Source organism: Neofelis nebulosa, chromosome 1 (assembly GCF_028018385.1).
Source record: "Neofelis nebulosa isolate mNeoNeb1 chromosome 1, mNeoNeb1.pri, whole genome shotgun sequence".
NCBI lineage: Eukaryota > Metazoa > Chordata > Mammalia > Carnivora > Felidae > Neofelis > Neofelis nebulosa.
The window spans coordinates 33,470,618-33,489,585 of NC_080782.1; the positions used below are offsets into that span (position 1 = coordinate 33,470,618).

General features: G+C 38.3%; 1 protein-coding gene across 4 annotated transcripts in view; it reads right to left on the reverse strand.

Moving 5' to 3' along the window:
- Nucleotides 1-7,399, reverse strand: part of MROH2B (maestro heat like repeat family member 2B) — a 73,361-nt gene extending 65,962 nt beyond the window's left edge. Inside the window, exons 1-6 of one of the 4 annotated variants that reach the window (XM_058718456.1) lie at nucleotides 7,172-7,398; nucleotides 6,877-6,939; nucleotides 5,197-5,258; nucleotides 3,435-3,545; nucleotides 1,732-1,891; nucleotides 917-1,015 (exon numbers count right to left, since the gene is read on the reverse strand). In XM_058718456.1, the coding sequence (XP_058574439.1) occupies nucleotides 917-1,015; nucleotides 1,732-1,891; nucleotides 3,435-3,545; nucleotides 5,197-5,258; nucleotides 6,877-6,904 (460 nt within the window). In that variant the 5' untranslated portion in view covers nucleotides 6,905-6,939; nucleotides 7,172-7,398. Of the gene's footprint in view, nucleotides 1-916; nucleotides 1,016-1,731; nucleotides 1,892-3,434; nucleotides 3,546-5,196; nucleotides 5,259-6,876 lie in introns of all 4 variants that reach the window. The other 3 variants (XM_058718446.1, XM_058718463.1, XM_058718436.1) reach the window with 3 other exon arrangements.
- Nucleotides 7,400-18,968: the final 11,569 nt, after the last annotated feature.

Genomic DNA, 18,968 nt, shown 5'->3' on the forward strand with positions numbered 1-18,968 from the left:
TGTTGCCTTCATTGAGGACAAAACAAGAAGAAATTGACAAAACAACTGAAAAGACTTGGTTGATAGGTAAAGATGACATTCCTGACAGCATGGGCTTTTAAATATTACAAAAACAGTAGTGTTGGGGGCGTCAGAGGTGAGAGGGATCTTAGTAATCACTTTACTTGATGCGTTTCGGGTGAAAATGAGATTGAAAGAGGGCAGAGTCACCTGATGTTTCAGTGGATGATCAGAGAGAAGAGCCCAGGTCTCCAGACTCCTCCAAGAAGCCCCTCACTGTGCTGGAAATGTTTTTTTCCTAGGAATTCCAGGGCATGTTCTTCTTTGTAGACTCTTGATTACTGTAGATGTATTTTAGTTTTGGGGAGAGAGGGGGTTTGTGACCCACAGTTTGTTTACCTATTTTCCTTAATTTTATGATTGTTTGTATTTTTGATTAGTTTGCTTACTTATCATTACTACAATGTGTTATAAGGAAATGCCAAAATTTAGCCTGCTGCTAAGAGCTGGTGAGCTCCTAGAACCATTGTGGGGAAAGTGATGGAACTAAAGAAGGAGGCTAGAAATGGAGGCCTTTTAGGGCAGTGGAAAGAGTATAGACTGGGCGGTCACATAGACATGAATGCTACCTCTCCATCTCATTGACGGTCACCACTTTAAGGAGATTCCTTAATTTCTATGACCCTCAGTTCCTCATCTGTAAAATGGGGTAATAGTACTTACCTTGCTTTGAGGATGGAGAGAGATAGAATTATAATTGCAGTGAGGATTGAGAGAGAAATTTCCAAGGGGTAGGCACTCAATAAATGGTAGCTATTATTGTTAGAAAGAACAGAACAAGAGTGAAAGGAAAAATAAAGCATTTGCTCGATTTATAGTGTGGTCTTCACAAAGAGGGAACCATAGGGATACCCACCAATACAGAAAACTCCCTTCATCCTTTCCTCTTCGGCCAGCCTGAGCATGGTTTGCATGGTGAGCAGGGTCATCATCATGAAGGGAATACTCTGGGACACTGCCAAGAGGGGCACAAGAGGAGAAAAGCATTAACCCCTCACACTGGGATGTTCTGTGACTCTTCATGTCAGCATTTCAAGGCTGCATGGGGGGCATGGACGAGGTGCAGCAGGAAGATATCCGCCTCTATCCCTCTCTTGCCATAATGCCTGTCTGTAGTTAGAGAATCAAGGAGTGGTCGGTTTAAAATAAGGTGCTAGCTATAAAGTCACCTGTACCTGTTTTTTGGTAGCAGTTGCTTATGTGGATAATTATTTTATTAATGTCCATCTCTCCCACCAGAAATTTCCTGCATCCCCAGGGCCTAGCACAGGTAATAGGCTCTCAATAAATAAGTAAACAAGCAAACAAATAAATATCTGTCAAGTAAAATGGTGTAGAAAAAAAAAATCATAACAAACCCTTAGTTCATGTAAATGCCCAGTGGTTTGTGGAACGTGCCTCGCAGAAAAAGGGCTTTTGCAAAAACAAAGCCAGATGAAAGGGATGGTGAGGGTGGGAGGGAGTCCAGCCAAATCCAGGGCAGCATGGACTCACGGTGAGTCAGCAGACTCATCTATGCTCAGAAACAGCTGCCTAAATCCTGCTATTGATATTCTTTAGCACAGCAGAAGGGAGGTATGTTCTCCTTTCTGTTGTTTGCACCCATTTGGTTTAGACAATTAGTCAGGGTAGTTGTTTCCCAGGAAAATGTGGCGGTTATTCCCTCCATACCGTAGCTTGTTGCCAGTTCAGCCAAAGCAAGCACAATGAATTCATTTGGTAGCTCCAGTATCCTGAAGTTACTTTGGACTTCATACATCACAGAGTTGAAATCATGTGCAGCGAGAGACACCAAAACCTCACCTGCCAGCATTCTGGTTTCTCTGAGGATCTGAACAAGAAAAGGAAAATAACGATAACAACTAGAGAAAGAGCAGAGTGAGTTTGCAGAGAGGTAACACTCTAGCTAATATTATGAGTTCCCCTTCTCTATCTTTGGGATAGAGAGACAGGCTGTTACTCTCCCAGCGGGGGCAGTGGCGGGGGGCGGGGGAAGCCTCTAGAGTAGGGGTCAGTAGCTGCCAAAATGGAGGTTATTTATTTTTTTTTAAGAGAGGAGCACAAGCACGGAAAAGGGGTAGAAGGAAAGAGAGTATCTTAAGCAGGCTCCATGCTAAGCAGGCTCCATGCTCAGCGTGGAGACCAGTGAAGGGCTTGATCCCATATGTCCCTGGGATCATGACCTGAGCCCAAATCAAGAGTCAGAAGTTCAACCAACTGAGCCACCCAGGCACCTCCAGATGTAATTTTAATGAATGTTTAAAGCCATGTTTTAATAAGGTTCTTATAAATATGAGGTTAATATATGTTTTCTTGCTAATTAGCCAGGCACTATGAACCTAGGATTTATGTTTTGTGTTTAAGTGATGAATTACTACGGTTGAAAGACTGAAGGGAATGGTGGAAGGGAAATGGGGCCAGGAGTCTAGAGTTTGAGGTTTTAGTATTGTCCTGATCCAGTTATCATTGATACTGGAGATATTTGGAGGGACTTCTGCTTTTGGTAATGCTCAACTAGGTAAATTTGATGAACTCTCCTGCTGAGGAAAATAAAAAGAGCCGGACAAGATATTAAAAAATATACTCATAAAAACATCACAACAAAGGGTAGAATGAATTACTAAATTAAGATCTGGAAAAGATTGGCAATCCGGAGAGATAAGTTCTATAGTTGGGATTGCTTTGCAGTATTTTGGGAAGAATAAACAGAATTTAGTACTAACAAACGGGAAGACCTTGGTCATCCCACTTCTCATCTTTTGGTCTAAGACCCCAAAAGCCTGCATTTAAATGAAAGGTTCAATTGGCCCTCCATGAACTGTAGCCCAACTTGGAGTCACAGATGTGCCCTGCCTCCCCCACCCCCAGCTCCAAAATCTCAAGTCCTGAAATTAATCATGGATTGTTAGTACCCTTCACAGATAACAAGTAAAAATCCTTTCTGGAAGAAAATAACATCTTAGGACTCAAATTATTTCTAGAAATAATTTTTCAGGTATAATGCCTAGCGTATGTAGATAAGTAGACACATGAAGAAATCATAATTCATATGGGAAGAAAAAGGAACCTGGGTTCTAGTTACTTGTTCTGTCAAAAGCTGTGTTACTTTGAAAAAAATAAAATGTCTCTAAGCCTCAACATGTACATCAACATGTAAATATGATCTCTGAAGTCTTTTTTAGCTTTGCCTCAGTTTTCTTATCGGTGAAGGGATAAATAATAGGTATTGTAATAATATATGAACAAATGAAAGTGATTTGAGGTCCAGACAGCAACATACAAGAAGCTTATAAATGTCCATGTGGATGCAGCTGGGTCAGTTAAAGACCTCTTGCTGGCCCTGACATTGATTCATCATCAAGAATAAAACTTACATTGGTGTCTCTCATGTCCTTAGAAGCATAATAAATCAACCTTTGGACAATTGCATCATCCAAGATGTCGGTATTCTGAATGATGGAAGTGAGATGACTATAAATGTCTTCCTGTGGACATACAAGTGTATACACAGAAATTTGAGTTACAAAACTAAAGGAATCAGATTAAGTCCAAGTGAATAACACCATCAAACTGAGCAATGTATTCCTACTTTACAATGGATTTTATATATCTTAATTGGGGCTTCCTGAACATAATATGCAACTTTAGGAGTGAAGGCTTATATGTAAAGCAAAGTTCTTTCTGAAAACTATCTTAACCTGACAGCATTACTTCAAGGACATCTAACTGAAGGTGGAGGCACCCTAGCTAACATATCAAAGTCTTGAAAATCACTGTTGTAGGGCCCTCAGGGGACTGGAAATGCCCATTACCCTAACTACTGCTCTTACCACTAGGGAGTGACTATGGTAATAAGGAGCACACTGTGATTCCCAAGGAGGCTGATAAGCTATGAAGCTAGATCCTACGAGAGATTTCTATGCCCTTGGCTTTAGTTCCGCCTTGTAGAGAGAAAGTCGTGAATTCTTTTGGACAGATCTTAACCTTTGGAAATCATGGGGCTTGGCCAGGCACTATGTGAAAGGTCCCTTAGGTGGCTACATGGCCTTTGATAGATGAGAGACTGGTGTTCTGAAATGCCCAACAGCCTCAAGCCTATTGCCTTCGAGGTACTGTGCCCCTGTTGAAGGTGTGGAATAACTCCATCGAATAAGGGATTCCAATACACTTCAGGGTTGAGAACCACTGATAAAGGTGTATGTAGGCCCTGCCCTTCACAGGGAGGCTGCACTGAATCATGATTAGGAGCAATTTTTTTTTTTTTTTTAAAGTCAGACAGGCTTGTGTTTGGATGTAGTCCTGCTGTTCTGGTCACATAACTGCTCTGGGTCTCACTCTTCTTAGTTGTGAAATGGAAACAGCTATACCTACCTCATAAAGGTGTGAGGAGTGAATATAATACAATTCACTATTGTTTGGGAAGCATCTAGCGTGCTGCTTCCCAGACAAGTGTCCTTGGAGGTAGATACTACTTTATAAAAGGTTTTTGAAGCCAAGAAAGCCTTCACATCCCAGAGAAATAAATCTCTAATTGTGAAACAGCATCACAGATGAGTAGGGGAGATCTTTTGGGATTTTCCTAGGAAGTCTCAGCTTATACAGGAGGAGACTCTCATTCACATGGTTGTGAGTCTGACATCCCCCTCTTACCACATCTGCCTGTATAAGGTTATAGAAAGGGGCATTCTTTTATTTATTTATTTATTTATTTATTTATTTATTTATTTATTTTTTAATATATGAAATTTACTGTCAAATTGGTTTCCATACAACACCCAGTGCTCATCCCAAAAGGTGCCCTCCTCAATACCCATCACCCACCCTGCCCTCCCTCCCACCCCCCATCAACCCTCAGTTTGTTCTCAGTTTTTAACAGTCTCTTATGCTTTGGCTCTCTCTAGAAAGGGGCATTCTTTTGCTAGCTTCCATAATTGAATACTCTGATTTCTCAAATACTAATGTCATTGTTTAAACATTATAATGATTTCCATTATAACTGTATTTTCTGAATGATTGAATGCCACATAAGAAGCCAGAGAGAAAAGAGGAAGTCAAGAGAAAGAAAGAGGTATATGAAATGTTGCAATTAGATTAGAGAAAATAAATGCAAAAGAGACTTTTCTATGTTTTCCTTACCTTACTCATATTATCTTCCATGTTCAGCATGCCTAGAGTGAGGTTAATATCTCCAAAAGTATCTAAAATGAACAGGAAAAGAATTAAGTCTCTGCTGAAATGCTCTCCTATTAATTCCAATGCAATAGTTATAGAAATATTTTTTTCTGTTGCCTTCTCTCTCTCTCTCATTCCCTCTGTCTCTCTCCTTTGCCCCCATCACCCTTCTTCTTTTTTTAATGTTTATTCATTTTTCAGGGAGAGAGAGAGAGAGAGAGAGAGAGAGAGAGAGAGAGAAGGGTAGAGAGAGAGGGAGACAGAATCTGAAGCAGGCTTCAGTCTCTGAGTTATCCACACAGAGCCCAAAGTGGCGCTGGAACTCACAAACCACAAAATCATGACCTGAGCCGAAGTTGCCACTTAACCAGCTGAGCCACCCAGGCGCCCCCGCTTCTTCTTCTTGACTGCCAACTCTGATGGCAGGAGCTGTGTCTTATTCATATTTCATATACTTGACATTCTTGCTAATAGTGGATACTTAGTATTTTTTTCAAAATGTAAATTAAAGGGGAAGAGGAAGATAAGAGATGCTATATTGCTAATTATCTCACCTGTCATGTAGGTATCACCCTATACATTCTCTCTATTAAGGCTCAGCTCTCAGATGCCATGAGATTAAACCCTTACACCCTTGAATGTGAGAGGGCAATTGTGTGGTATAACGGTTTACTTTCACTTCCCCCTCAGCACCTCCCCCATGTTGTTTTCCATACTTTGGCCACCTCTCGCCTACCTCTCTTTCCCTTTGTCTAACCTTCTGCCAGGTTCCTTTTCTGGTCCCAAGCTCATGGAAACTTCACTTTTATTTATTTATTTTTATTTTTAAAAGATTTTTAATGTTTATTTATTTTTGAGAGAGAGAGAGAGAGAGGCCAAGTGTGTGAGTGGGGTGGGGGGGGACAGAGAGAGAGACTGGGAGACACAGAATCCAAAGCAGGCTCCAGGCTCTGAGCTGTCAGCACAAAGCCCAACATGGCGCTCGAATTCACGAACCATGAGGTCATGACCTGTGCTGAAGTTGGACGCTTAACCACCTGAGCCACTCAGGTGCCTGAAACTTCTCTTTTCTGATAATGACCTAAATTATTTTGACTTGCACTTTCAAGGCATATTTATATTTGAATAAATCTCATTGGAAAAGTGAAAAAAAATTGAGTCCAAGGAATTAAGCAATTTCAGGCCACATGGTAAGTTGGCAAGACAGAAACTTTTAGAGGTGAGCCTCCAAATCAAGCCACAGAGCCATTTAGCACAGTCTGTTTTGGCAAAGCAGATAGGCAACCATCCTTGAAAATTAGGGGAAAATATTTCAAAGGACTCTTCCAGTATTTAAGGTTAAACAAAAGTCTTTCTTTGTGCTGTAGCCACTTTCTTCTCAGGTAGACTACATATTTTTAAAGGTAGGGCACGATTATCTCTCAGGCTCCTAGTCTATCAATGGCCCTTTACAATCAATGTGGCTTTATTATTTTTGAATAAAAGGAGAGTAAAAGAGAAATAACCTTATTTTGGTGTACCTTTTCATAACATCTTTAAGGTGTACAGATCTTCCTTAATGACCCACACTATCCCCCTCCCCACATATAGATATGATTGTACAGACACAAAACACTTAGCTCCTCAGGATCCCGTGATGCTCACCTGCAGATTCTTCCATGTCCTGAGTCATGTCTTGGCTGTTTTAGGCTCTCTAAGAGACAGCACCTAAATATCAGAAATAGTATGGCTAAAAAATTGAACAAGAAAGTTGGCAAGTTTCTCACATAAGGCTCACATAAGGTTCTCTAAAGGACATTCCCTCCTCTACTTGATTGGCACAGTGATCTGGAAGCTTCCAGCGATGGGCTGCTATTGAGGAGGATGACGCTGTATTCTACCACTATGACATTTTCTTGCTTCTGAGCTCCTGCTGACCAACAAAATGACTGCATCTCACCGAATACTGTCCCTTGGGTGGAGACCAGAGTATCTGAGAAGGAAGAAATTAGAGACTGGGACTCAAACCATTTTTGTAGACCAAAGGAGTTCCTCTCCCTAAACTTGGGTCCATTGATCACAAATTTGGGAATGGTTTTCAGTGGTGACTTTACTGGCCTGGTGTTGGTAAAGCCTTTATGGTGATCTTGTTGATTGTTCTACTTGGTGAAAGTCAGTCACACAAACTGGGCATGCTCAGTGGGCTGGAATGCCCACCAGGGGCAGTTGAATGGAATGTCCAACTGACAGCAGCAAAGCAAAGCCTTCTTTGCCTCCCTTCCTGTTCCCCATTTCTCCCTCCACCATTCACATGGTCTAGGTCTTGGCCTCACTCCAGACTCAGGCTTTTTTTCTTTGATTCCATTTTCTCTTCTTGTTTTCAAATCATTTTTTATCCACATCCCTTGACTATAATGCTTTCAACTTTACCAGTATGGACCTAAATCTGGTCCCAATGCCCCTGACCCTAAATCTATATGACCACGATTTTCAGTGTATGTCCAGGCTGACTGTATGTTAATGTGGCCGGTGTTAGGTAAGGGGGTACTAGCTGTCTATAGGTCTGGATGTGAAAGGGGCCTTGGAAAGGTGCACATGACAATTCTCATCTGCTGCTGCTTTTCAGTTATTTTTCCTTTATTGGTGAAGTTTATTTCAGACTCCTAAGTCAAATGTTTCCAACTAAATCTTTGAATGCATTATTCTTTTTACAGATTATTTTGCATTGTATTTATTATAAAGAGCCTCAGCAAGCTGCTAGTTAAGAACATCTAGAGCTTCCCAAGTCAGCGTCACTACTTCCCAGATTGTGTCCATAAGTGCCTAGTAACAGGAATCCTCTGGTGTCCTTACTTAAAATGTCCATTCCCAGGACAATTATAATGAGGGGCAGAAATCTGTATTTTTAATGAACACCCCTAGTGATTCTTGAGCTCACTATAGTCTGAGAAGCACTGCCTAAGATCATTGCCCAATCACCCACTAGGGGATAATTGAAAATTTAGCAGTTATTTGAAGGGTGTTTGTTGTGAATGGGCAAGAAGACTACTGCTCATCCCCAGTGCCGTGATTTGCTCAACCTTGAAGAATAGGCTGAGAATTGGTAGGTCAGAGAGGTACTGAGGTAGCCTGAAACTCTTAACATCTTGTAGGGAAATAAAGACGTTGCAAATTATGTGCTCTTAGAATCTTAAAGAACAACGTACAATAGAATCAATAATAAGAAAGTGAGGTATTTAGGTAATTGTTATAATCAATTTCTTACTCATTTTGTGAATGGTGGCAAATAATTTTTCTGAATGTCTGTATATCAAGATTTCCTTGATTTCATAGAGATTAGGGAGGTTAGGAGATGATTGATTTATATTGACTTTGTAATTTATTCATCAGGGCAATCAAAACACATCTTTTTGCTAATTATTCTTTCAGATATAGCAAATTTACCCATTGATCTCTCTTTTCATATAGTAACATTGCAGATAGATTTTTAAAAAGTCAAACTTCAAAACAACAAATTTACTGTCATTTTTGTTCCATTTTTCTGGGCCATCTTGTTTCATTTCCCCATTATTTCCTGTTTTTCTTTTTACACCAGGTTAACACAGTATGGGTTTGATTTCTCTGAAGCCCTGGAAGCATGCTAAACACTAACTCTCAAAGCTAATAGGATGGCATGTGCTAACAAATGAAGTATTGTTTCTGAATATATGTTTGCAAGGAAGTTTAAATTCAGCTTACTAAAGAACTGAATTTAAGAAGAAGTTTAAGAAGAAAGAACTGAGGAGTCTCCCTGGGTATATGATAACCATTCCCTTGCAGTTTAACTTGACAAGTGAGACTACCCAATCCCAGAACTACTATGCCCAAATGAGGTATTATCAGCAGGAATATTAATAAGGCAGTAAAGGTGAAATATAAAACTATGGGAGGGTATCTATCAATCAATCTATCCAATATCAAAATTTATAGAAATTTACATTTTTGTGGTTTTAATGGTTTTATTTTGGAATACAATTCATTTGAATGTTGACATGAATCCTTTTATTCTTTAAATGAAGAATTAGATTTTATAAAATATATTTAAAATGGAATTAGGCTCAGCTTTTTTTTTTTTTTTTTTTTTTTTTTTTTTTTCAGTTTTAAAACATAAGCCTAATTGCTTACACTCTGGTGTATAGAAAGGTAAGAAATATTAGATGGTAATTTTATACAGGGCTAAATGTTGCCCTGCTTTTTTAGCAGTCTCTCATTTGCTTCTTTCTTTTCCTTCCTCTTCTTCCTCCTTCCTTTCCATTCTCTCATGTCATTTTCTCTCCACCCCTTTTCTGGTCTCTCTTACTCTGCTTTTTCTACTTGTTGTAAACAGTAACAATGAAAGGATAATTTTCAGCATAATTCAGTTGAGTTCCATTTGAAACACATTTACTGACTACTTCTTAGGCAAGAAACCCTATGATAGAGCTGCTTGGACAGACCATGATGAAAGAGGCCATGTTAACCTCAAGGAATTCATGGTCCATGGGGAGAAGCCAGTCTGCTGATACAACTAACTGAAACAATGAGGCAGAGTAGTGATTGTTATGACCGAGGAGTAAACAAAGAACGAGTTATGAATTCTTTGCACAGAGGACAGGGGTAACATTTGAGGTGGAATGCAGAGAAATCTTTTTCTCTTTGTCCTTCTCTAAGTAGAAGACAGCAGATCCTCTAACTTCTTCAGCATGAAGAGTGAACATGATAGCATTTTCTTGCTTTTTCTATTTTTTTAAACCGAGATTTAGGCTGTTATTGTTTTCAGAGCAAATATACAATGTTTGCGTATGTCTTTATCACAAAATATATATTCAAAGTTCATTCTTTCTTTCTTCCCTTTTTCTTTCTTTCTCTCTCTCTCTCTTTTTTTTTTTTTTCCCAGAGAAGGGTTCATGTATGAAATAAAAGGGAAAAGAAGAAACAGCATTAGACTTGGACTAGACTTGGAGTTCACAAACTTCATGTGTGTCTAAGTTTTGATTCAAACTACCTGGTTGTATTACTATGAAAAAAATCAGCCTCTCTAGACTGAGTTTGAGTTCCCAACTGCAAAAAAATGAAAGGATCAGATTAGTTGACCTAAGGATCATTTTGTGCATGAAGCAACTTTGTTTTCACTTTCTTGGTAATACCAAAACAATGTACAATGTTTTTAATTACTAAACAACAAATTTACAAGTGACTTTTTTTTTTTAATTGGGGCCTTCTGTGGATTGGGAATTTCTTACATTCTGCACCACATAAACCCAGCATGGAGACTTCTTTCTACCTTGAATTTGTAGCAGCAGCTAGTGATGTAGGGAGGAGGTCAGAGAAGTTTCCAGGGACTGAATGCAAGCCAGCCATCACTGGGGACAGCATGGTCAGACATGTGACTATACCTCACAGCCTAATATAATGACTGAGCCTCATTTAATGCTTCTTGATTAATAATCCTTAAGAGATATTAGCCATGAATTGCTAATCTGAAGCATGTTTAAACAGCAGCTGCTTTTCTGTGCTTTACTATGCATGATGCATTTTTAAACTGAAAATATGGTTTTATAGTCATCCTTTCAGGAATTCAGAAGGAGTTAAGAATTGAAGATAGGGAAGGAAATTGTCAAATGGATTTATAAAATGGTTTCATTCTTAAGTGATACATAACTGAAGGTCTTGCAGGCGAGTAATTTTCTAGCAAATTGTTTCGCAAATACCTCTCTTATTAGGCATTTCTAGCTTTGTTACCAACAGGTGCCAGGAGAGGAACATAGACTGACTTCATAAATTGAGTAGTGAGAGAATCAATGGGGGTCCTTTACCTCTGGAAGACCTTGCTTAGCAGCCTGGCATCTGAGGGAATTTGCTTTCTGTGACCTAGAGTTCATTCAGCCTTTCCCAGAGCTTTTAGAAGGTCTAGGTTTTAACGGTCAGTTACCTCTTGTATGCTCAGGTCATGTTATGAGAACATCTTTTTGAATGAAGAATTCAGTTTTAATGGCTGCTAGATAATTGAAAGTAGGATACTTTCATTCTCTCAGCTTTTCATAGTAAGTTACTTGGGCCACATAACTGCCTAAAGTAACAACTCTTAGAAGAAACAGCCATCGGTATTATATTTTTAAGGATTAAAAGACAATTTTATTACCTCCAGCTGAATGTCTCACATTTAGAAAGAAAAATCTTTTACTGTTTTTTTTTTTAAAGAAAGAAACACATCTCTGTTTTGATTACTTTTATAAGATTAACAATGCATTTCTAACTCATGATTTTGGTGATTTCAACGGATTCTAGATGTGCCTTAAAAATGTGAATATTTTCGTGTTACACTTAGAGATTTTCAGAATCCCCCATGTTCAATGAGGTTTTTGTTTGTTTACTAATTCTTTTATTTAACAATAAAAGTTTTGTTTTTTTCTTTAAAGTAATGCTATCAACATGAAAAGATGCTCAACATCACTCCTCATCAGGGAAATACAAATCAAAACCACACTGAGATATCACCTCACACCAGTCAGAGTGGCTGGCTAAAATGAACAAATCAGGAGACTATAGATGCTGGAGAGGATGTGGAGAAATGGGAACCCTCTTGCACTGTTGGTGGGAATGCAAACTGGTGCAGCCGCTCTGGAAAACAGTGTGGAGGTTCCTCAAAACATTAAAAATAGACCTACCCTATGACCCAGCAGTAGCACTGCTAGGAATTTACCCAAGGGATACAGGAGTGCTGATACATAGGGGCACTGGTACCCCAATGTTTATAGCAGCACTTTCAACAATAGCCAAATTATGGAAAGAGCCTAACTGTCCATCAACTGACAAATGGATAAAGAATATATATATATTCCATTATATATACAATGGATATATTGTATATATATTGTATATACATTATATATAAAGAATATATATATATTCCATTATATATACAATGGAATACCACTTGGCAATGAGAAAGAATGAAATCTGGCCATTTGTAGCAACATGGATGGAACTGGTGAGTATTATGCTAAGTGAAATAAGTCAGGCAGAGAAAGACAGATGCCATATATTTTTACTCATATGTGGATCCTGAGAAACTTAACAGAAGACCATGTGGGAGGGGAAGGAAAAAAAAAAAGTTAGAGAGGGAGGGAGCCAAACCATAAGAGACTCTTAAATACTGAGAACAAACTGAGGGTTGATGGGGGGTGGGGGAGAGGGGAAAGTGGTTGATGGGCATTGAGGAGGGCACCTGTTGGGACGAGCACTGGGTGTTGTATGGAAACAAATTTGACAATAAATTTCATATTAAAAAAAAAAGTACATAGGCCAGTGGTCCTAGCCTTTTCTCTATGCAATTTTTATCCAACCTATTTTCATATTGAAAATCAAATCAATCATCACAAATCAACTTTTATAAACTGGTTAACTATCATACATTATTAAAAATTAATATTCAAAATTAAAAAAAATAAAGTAGTGCTATCAAAACTGTTCCTCCTGACCCTGACCTTCATAGCTGCATTGGAGTTGGGTTTCTTTTGTTTTCTTTTTTTTTTTTCTCCAAGATTTTATTTAAATTCAAGTTAGTTAACATATAATATAGTATTGGTTTCAGGAGTAGAATTTAGCGATTCATCAATTACATATAATACCCAGTGCTCATCCCAACAAGTGCTCTCCTTAATGCCCATCACCCATTTAGCCCATCCCCTCACCAACCTCCCCTCCAGCAGCCCTAAGTTTGTTCTCTGTATTTGTCTCTTTTGGTTTGCCTCCCTCTATGTTTTTATCTTATTTTTCTTTCCCTTCCCCTATGTTCATCTGTTCTGTTTCTTAAATTCCACATATGAGTGAAATCATATAATATTTGTTTTTCTCTGACTTATTTCACTTAGCATAATACACTCTAGTTCCATCCACATTATTGCAAATGGCAAGATTTCATTATTTTTGAGTGCTGAGTAATATTCCATTACACACACCCACACACCCACACCCACCCACACACACACACACCCACCCACACACACACACACACACGCACCCACACACCCCACATCTTCTTTAACCTTTCATTAGTTGGTGGACGTTCAATAAGTTTTAAAAAACTTATTAAATGAAACTATTCAAAAACATTTTAGTCAAGAAGTGGTGGTAAAAAATTAGGTAAGTTTCAAATAATACAATTTCTGGTTACCAGTAGTACTCAGATATGAACTGGGATTTTTGTTGGAAAGGAGGCAAATCATAAGATCATAAACTGGATCAAGAATTGAAAAACAAAACTTGACCTTCCTGGCTGGTCCTAGTGTTATATAATTCTCCATCTGCTTCCATAGTGCACAGAGAAGTCCAAGAAGATGAATCCAGAGCCCATGTCAGCATTTTGTAATTACTAAACCAGAAAAGTAGGTATAAATATTGGAGATGTTTAGCAATGAAGTTGCAATCTCTAAGTTTCTATCTTCTGTACAATGGTTAGTTGAAAAAGGAAATGCAAGGGGAAGATGTTGCACTGAGTTTTCATTAAGTTATTACTATCTGTTATTTTGTTTTGGGTTGTTCTCGCTTTTGTTGTTTTTATGACCTAACTAAAAAATAGACTAACCAGACCAAATCATTCCAGCAGCATTAAGTTTATTGTGGTCTTAAGAGCATGGTTTCTGAATTTAAGAGAAAGTGTTCTTCCTGAACTCTATGAAATAATCATGCTGATGATATAATCAATCTAATTATTAATTACTCAATTGTTAATTACCTACATGTTAATTACCTCTTAAGCATTTTTCTGTTCTGTATTATATCTCATAAAATAGTATTCCTTATATCTTCACTGTGCCTTGGTGGTATATTATTTTACAAAAGCAAATAAACTTTTCTTTGTGGTTTACCACCTAAAGCATGTAACTTCTAAGTCTGTTTCTATTCATTGATTCTTTTTATTCCTCTTATTGGTTATATTTTCCTGCTTCTTTGAATATTTTTCATTGGATGTGAGACATTGTAAATTATTTTTTGTTGGGTGTCGAATATTTTTAAGCTTTGTTCTGTGACACAGCTAAGTTACAGGGGAACAGTTTGACCCTTTCCACGGTTTCTTTTATGTCTTGTAAGGTATAAGGACCAGACAACCTTAATGAAGGGCAAATTTGGCCCTACCACTCAGGTGATATTCTTCTGTTGTCTTGTGAGTTATGAAGCTTCGCACTCTGGCTGGCTGAAAATATAAGCTATTCCTAGGCCTGTGTGAGCTTTGGGGTCATTACTTCCGTTCCTTTTGCATGGTTTGTTCCCCAGTCTTAGTTCTCCCCACGTGTAACCCTTATTCACTCCTCGGCTGCAGACCAGAGGTGAACGCTCTGCAGCTCTCCGGAGCTTTCTCCATTGCAGCTCCTTCCTTCCTGGTGCCATACTCACTCTATCCACTTTGCCCTGCCTGGACTCTTAGCTCCATATCTTCCATCAGACAGACCTCCAGGCTCTCCCTGGTTTCCTCTACCTTGTTTTGGAGCTTAGAAACTTTTTCCAGAAGTAACGTTGGACAATCACTGGGACTAACTCCAGATTTTCCTCCTCTCTCAGAGATCAATGTCCTGCACTAACAGGTGCTCAGGTCTGAAAACTGTTTCTTATGTCTGTTCTTTTACTTGTTTTAGGTGGAAAGGTAAATCCAGTCCCTGTCACTTCATCATCTTTGCCAGAAGCAGAAGTCTGCCCACATTCTTACATATATTTGTGTCGTTTCTGTATTGTGAACAGCTGCCACCTGTTTTGCTCCTAGGAACACTAGTGTGTAAATTAGGAATATGTTTCCTTGCAAAACAAACAAACAAACAAACAAACAAAACAGAAACCTGGAAAACACTCTTGACAGTGGCTTAAATATACAATGTTTTGTTGTTCTTATATAAAAATCCATCTGAAGAAAGGAAGCCAGAGATAAAACAGCAGTTTAGCAGTGTTGTTCTGGATCGAGGCTCTTTCTTTTACTGCTTTACTATCTTTAGCATGTGTTTTTGACCTCTTAGTTGCAAGATGGCCTTGCTATACTTCTGCACCTCATGTTGGCATTCCAGAAATGAAGAAGGTAGAAAAGTACAAACCTTTCTCCATTTAAGACTTTATATTTTAAATTTGGGAAGAGAAGACATTCACAGTGAATTCCATTCACATTTTCTTGGTAACAGTTTGGTCACATGGCCATTTTTCACTGCAACAGAGCCTGGGAAATCATGTTATTTTAGCTTCTATGTCTCTCAATAGAGGAACACAGGGAAGAAAGGAGTTATGAGGATCTTTTAGATAGATAGTCCAGAGTGTCTGCCAGAACAAAAATCCCATTATGTTCCAAACATTTAAGGGTACATGGTAAACCTAAATATGACTAGAGGTCTGTGAGGGAGCCAGATATAGCCATTTATTTCCTTTGTTAGATAACATTTTCCATCTGTGTTTGTCAGTTGGTTTTATGTAAATCATGAATAGCGTATAAAAATAGAGTCAAAATGGTAAAATTAGGGTATAAAAGATAAGTTCAAATGGAGATGATACCTCATATCATTGTCCTAATCTGTTAGGTTTACTCCATTATTATTTGTTCATTATTTAATTTATTTTAGAAGTTCTCAAAATCATTAATTTCCACCTTCAATTATTTATGCTTTTGTGCCTCTTGAGCACACACAAAGGCAGAGATAAACCTGTGCGCACATGCATGCACATGTGCACGCACACGCTCATGAATTTTAATGCTGTTAAGATGATGAAACTTATGGTAATACATTTTCTTTCTTTAAAAAATTCCAGTGTAATGATATACAAGAAGAACTGCAATTAGACTAGATAATTAAACAGATGTTTTGGCATGAACCCAAGATCTCAAGGGATAGACTCTGAGCATAATTAACAATCTTTAATGTGTTCTTTAAAGGGCTGGGCGTGGTTAGTTTCAAGGCTTTTGTTTTTCTGTTTGAGAGTTGAATTGCTTGAGAAAATACAGGAGTTAGAAAATGTAGGAAAACAGGAAAAATTGGCTGGTGGTGGTTGAAAAAGGACTTTGCAGAGAGAAAATAAAAGTCTAAATAAGATTTGTTTTTATTTAAAAAATATGGAAAATATCAGATATTTGTAAAAATAGAGATGATTGTATAATTAATACTCATGTGTTTTCGTCACCTGATTAAATAATTATCAAGTCAGAATTACCTCTTTCTTCTATATCCTCTTCTGTTTCCCCATTTGTAGATTGTTTAGAAGCAAATCCCAGTGTATGATTTCATTCACAAATATTTTAGAATGTTTTTGTGAAAACTAAGGGTTCAAGAGTCTTTGAAGAAAAAGTTAGCACAATACCACTATTATACTTAAAAATTAACAATAATTTCCTGATATTGTCAAATATTCAGAGTTCAATTTCCTCTTTTTTTTCTGAGGAGTTTTGAGTTTTTTTGAGTTCATCTGTTTTAGTATGAACCAATTATGATATATCCATTGCAATTAGTTGATATGCCTCTTAAGTTTCTTTTAATCTCTACATTTTAATTGGGATTTCAAAAATTTGATCTGTATGAAGAATGATGTAAATCTTTTCCATATCCTAACTGAACAGTCAATAAAATCTGCATAGTTTACTTGTACTATTTAGAACATATTTGCTTTTGGTGGAATGAAATAAATACTAAATATGGTCTCTTGTTCTGATGTGGGGGTTTGTGTGGGAGGGTGGGGAGCTTCCTCACACCAGCAGGCAGTTCTCAGACACTAGCAGAGTCAAAGAATTCAACTCAGTTCTAACACTGTCTACCCAAACATAGCATCAGATTTCACAAGTAAGGAGCTCAGTCCCACAAAACCTCACTACCTTCCCCCCAACCCCCAACTTCAGATGTCAGTGGCAAGCCCAGGTTATCACCTGTGCTTCCAACCATTTGGCTACAGATCGGCTATAGACCAGAAGTTTCCACAAACTCCTCAGGTTTCATCAGTTTCCTAGAGTGGCTCACAGAAGTCAGAGAAGCAATTTACTTATTAGATCACTGGTTTCTATAAAAGGACTTGGCTCGGGGGCAGCCAGAGGAAGAGATGCATAGGGCAAGGCATGGGAAAATAGCACAGAGCTTCCTTGCCTTCTTCAGGCGCACCATCCTCCCAGCCTCTCCATATGTTCATCAACCCAGAAGCTCTCCAAACCCTCTAAATGTTTCATTACACAGTCATGGTTGCTCACTGGTGATTGAACTCAATCTCTAGCCCCTCTTCCCTCCCTGGAGGTTTTGGAGGTGGGACTGAGAGTTCCAACCCTCTAATCACATGGTTGGCTCTACAGGCAAACTGCCTTCTCAAAAGTTACCTCATTAACATAGCAAAGGTTACCTTTATGACTCTTAACACCTAGGAAATTCCGAGAACTTTGGGAACTATGAACCAAGAACCCTGGATGAAGACCAGATATATAGGACAAATATATTTTGGTCATCTGAATGGTCAAGCAATCACTATATCGCATATGGTTTTAAGGTTAGCATGAAGCAAAAGCTGCTATTACCTACCACAACTTAACAACATGTGGGCTGTATTAGACTAATTAAATTTACCCCTATTTACAAAATATGGATGTGGGGGAAAACAATGGTATTAAGGAAAAGGAAATATGCTTAAAAACAACAATACCATACAATGTCAGCTATGAGCAGTTGCCTTATAAAGGCAAACTTACTGTAAGAAAAAATTTTATTTATTTATTTATTTATTTATTTATTTATTTATTTATTTATTGAGAGGGGGGAGAGAGGGCAAGTTGGGGAGGGGCAGAGAGAGAGGGAGAGAGAATCCCGTGCAGGGTCCGTACCGCCAATGCAGAGCCTACTGTGTGGGGTTGATCTCACAAGCCAGGAGATCACGACTTGAGCCAAGATCAAGAGTCAGACACTTAACTGACTGAGCCACCCAGGCGCCCCATGAAAGAATATTTTAAAAAGTGCATGTGTGTATATCTAATTTACATTATATATTGGCAAAATATCTCATTTACAAGTTATAGTACTTAGACAGATTTGTGGTTCTGAAGTTGGCACTTAAATATTTCCCTTGCCTGTCAGGAAGTGTCACTTTTAAGATTTATTAAATGAGTACCATATGCACACTTAGACAGTTTTATTTTAGCGATTGAATTAACAATTTTCACAAGGACAATTTTGTCTCAATTTGTACTGACTGCACTGTTTTAGGTACAGCTTTTTCCACTGCAGGAGGGGTATCAGGCTTGTCTATTTTTTAATGCCTTAGAATATCTCTCTTTCCTTTGGTACATGGTGGGGTAAAATGGATGGATGACAGAACCTTAAAATTGGAGGAGATGTTAGATAGTGCTACAGGGCAATATGTTCTCTACTATAGACGCCCCTGCCCTCCCCCTCACCCCACTTCCAGTTCTTAGCAGGTGCCAACTTGGCCTTTGCTGGAAAACTTTCAGTGACAGAGACTCTACCACTTTTACACAGACTATTCTATTTCGACACAGCTCAAATTGTTAAAAAGGCCAGCCTTATGTGCCAATTTCTTTGGTTTTGGAAAGTCTATGTTTGAGTGCAGTTCTGTCTTTTGTAGTAGGAAAATTCTATTCTCACATCCATATGATAGTACTTCAAATATTTGGAAAGATTTCCAGACCCATTCTATACCTCACAGCTTTTCTCTTTTCTAGAAAAAAGTCTTTAAATGATCTCTTAATAGTTCTTCCAATAATTCGACTTCCAGGTCTC